The sequence below is a fragment of the Ursus maritimus genome, unplaced genomic scaffold, assembly GCF_017311325.1.
Source record: "Ursus maritimus isolate PB19 unplaced genomic scaffold, ASM1731132v1 scaffold_17, whole genome shotgun sequence".
In the NCBI taxonomy this organism is placed as follows: domain Eukaryota; kingdom Metazoa; phylum Chordata; class Mammalia; order Carnivora; family Ursidae; genus Ursus; species Ursus maritimus.
In genome coordinates this window covers 52,329,147-52,330,989 of record NW_024424119.1, presented here as the reverse complement: position 1 = coordinate 52,330,989, position 1,843 = coordinate 52,329,147, and the positions used below count along the sequence as shown (strand labels likewise).

General features: G+C 57.5%; 1 protein-coding gene across 1 annotated transcript in view; it reads right to left on the bottom strand.

The window, feature by feature from the left end:
- Nucleotides 1-10: 10 nt before the first annotated feature.
- The window catches only part of LRSAM1 (leucine rich repeat and sterile alpha motif containing 1), a 39,615-nt gene continuing 37,782 nt past the window's right edge, over nucleotides 11-1,843 (bottom strand). The window contains exon 26 of the mRNA XM_040631923.1: nucleotides 11-146. Coding sequence (XP_040487857.1) covers nucleotides 21-146 — 126 coding nt within the window. The 3' untranslated portion in view covers nucleotides 11-20. The remainder of the gene's footprint in view (nucleotides 147-1,843) is intronic.

The window sequence follows — 1,843 nt, the reverse complement described above, 5'->3', positions numbered from 1 at the left end:
GGGGCGGCGGGTGGCCGGGCTCAGCTGCTGTGGTAAAGCCGCAGGCGCTGCGTGATCTCCCGGCGGCACAGCGGGCAGGTGCGCAGGGGCTGGCAGCACTGGTGGCAGCAGCAGACGTGGCCGCAGTTGAGGAAGATCATCTGGGCCTGAGGAGAGACAGGGGGAGCGTCTGGGTCCTGCCCCTGCCTGTTCTCGGCAACGGGCCAGCGGAGCCCCCCGGACCTCTCGTCATCCTCTACCTTAAGAATCATGGTCATTACACAGCATCCGAACGCACAGAGGTGTCCCGCGACCCCCTATCGTGGACCCTCCGTGCCCTCACAGCTGCCCAGGAGGCCAGGGCGCGTCTCACCCGGCTTTCTGCGCACGGACCAGCCCCTCCGTCTAGGAAGGACTGCGACAGCGCGGAGCAGAAGCCACGTAAGCATATGCTCGCGCCTCGCTTCAGCACTTCCTCCCTTTAGGCCTCATCCTAAGGAAATAACCAAGGATGTGCTTCCAGCTCCGTCCCGGGCCGTCTGTGCAGCGCTGCCCGGGGCACAAACTGGAAGCCACCCCTGGGGCCCAGAGCAGGGGGTTTGGTTACAGTTACAACCAGCCTGTCCCTCTGCATCACGGCGTCCCGGGGCTTAGTAAAGACCCTGGAGGAATTCAACCGCCAACTCGGTAGCTTCTTTCCAGGAGGATCCCGTGGTGGGGGGAGGGGAGGGTTTTTATTCTATACGCTATACTGTTTCATTTGTATAATAAGCATTGATTTTGTTATGGTTTCTAAATATATACATTTTATAGTTTGAGAGAGAGTGGGGAGGAGGGCAGAGGGAGAGAGTCTTAAGCAGACTCTGTGCTGAGCGTGGAGCCTGACCCGGGGCTCGACCCCACGACCCTGAGATCGGGACCTGGGCCAAAACCAAATCAGATGCTTAATCAACTGCCACCCAAACGCCCCTAACTTTGTTATAGATTTTAAAAGATGGTTTTTTAAAAGTCTCTTTAGAAAAAACTGTGCTGTTGATATTTAATGACTTGGGAAATTTTCCTTCATTAAGTAGGGAGAAAAAAACCTCTTTTGAAAGAAAGTCCCAGAAAATGATATTAGCATTGCTCATATCTGGGTCATGGGATCACGGTAATTTCCTGTATTTTTTGCTTTCCTGTAGTTCCCAAAATTTCTAATGGATACAGTCTACTTCTACCACTAGAAACAAGTGTTTAGAAATAACACACATGCCTGGAAAGGCTCAGGATGGGCCCAGGATGGGCGCAGGCCAGGCCCGCAGGCGGGGGCTGGGGCTGCTGCGTCGGACTTACCTCCCGTTCCAGGCACACGACACATTCTGAGGTCGGCAGCTCCAGCTCTGCCGGAGGAGCGGACGGGCTCACAGACTCAGGAAGCTCCTCCGGGGCAGTGGGCTCCTCCGGGGCCCCAAGGACCTCACCCTTGGGTGGGTTCAGCAGCTCTGTGGGGAACAGAGGGATAGGCTGAGCCAGGGCCATGCCCCCATGATCCCAACCCCTAAGGGGTCCCCCGGCTCTGCCTGCCACGAGTGGGGCACTCGGATCCCACAGGAGGGGTAAGGGAGCCCTTATTTCTCTTTTCTGAGCCTCGTTCCCCCATCTGTAAGACAGGAGTGCGGACTCGCTGGCAGGGGAGGCCACGGTGCTGGTTAACTGGGGGCTTCTAACCCCTGACTGGTCCCTGGATCCTTCACAGCGAACCTGCAGAGGGCTTGTCACTTTCAGAAACCAGCAGCCACTTGCTTAAGACTTCAGGGCCACCTGGTGGTGGAGCCGTGGGGCAGGAGCCCTTCGTTAGGGGCTCCCGGTGTGGGGGGGGGGGGGG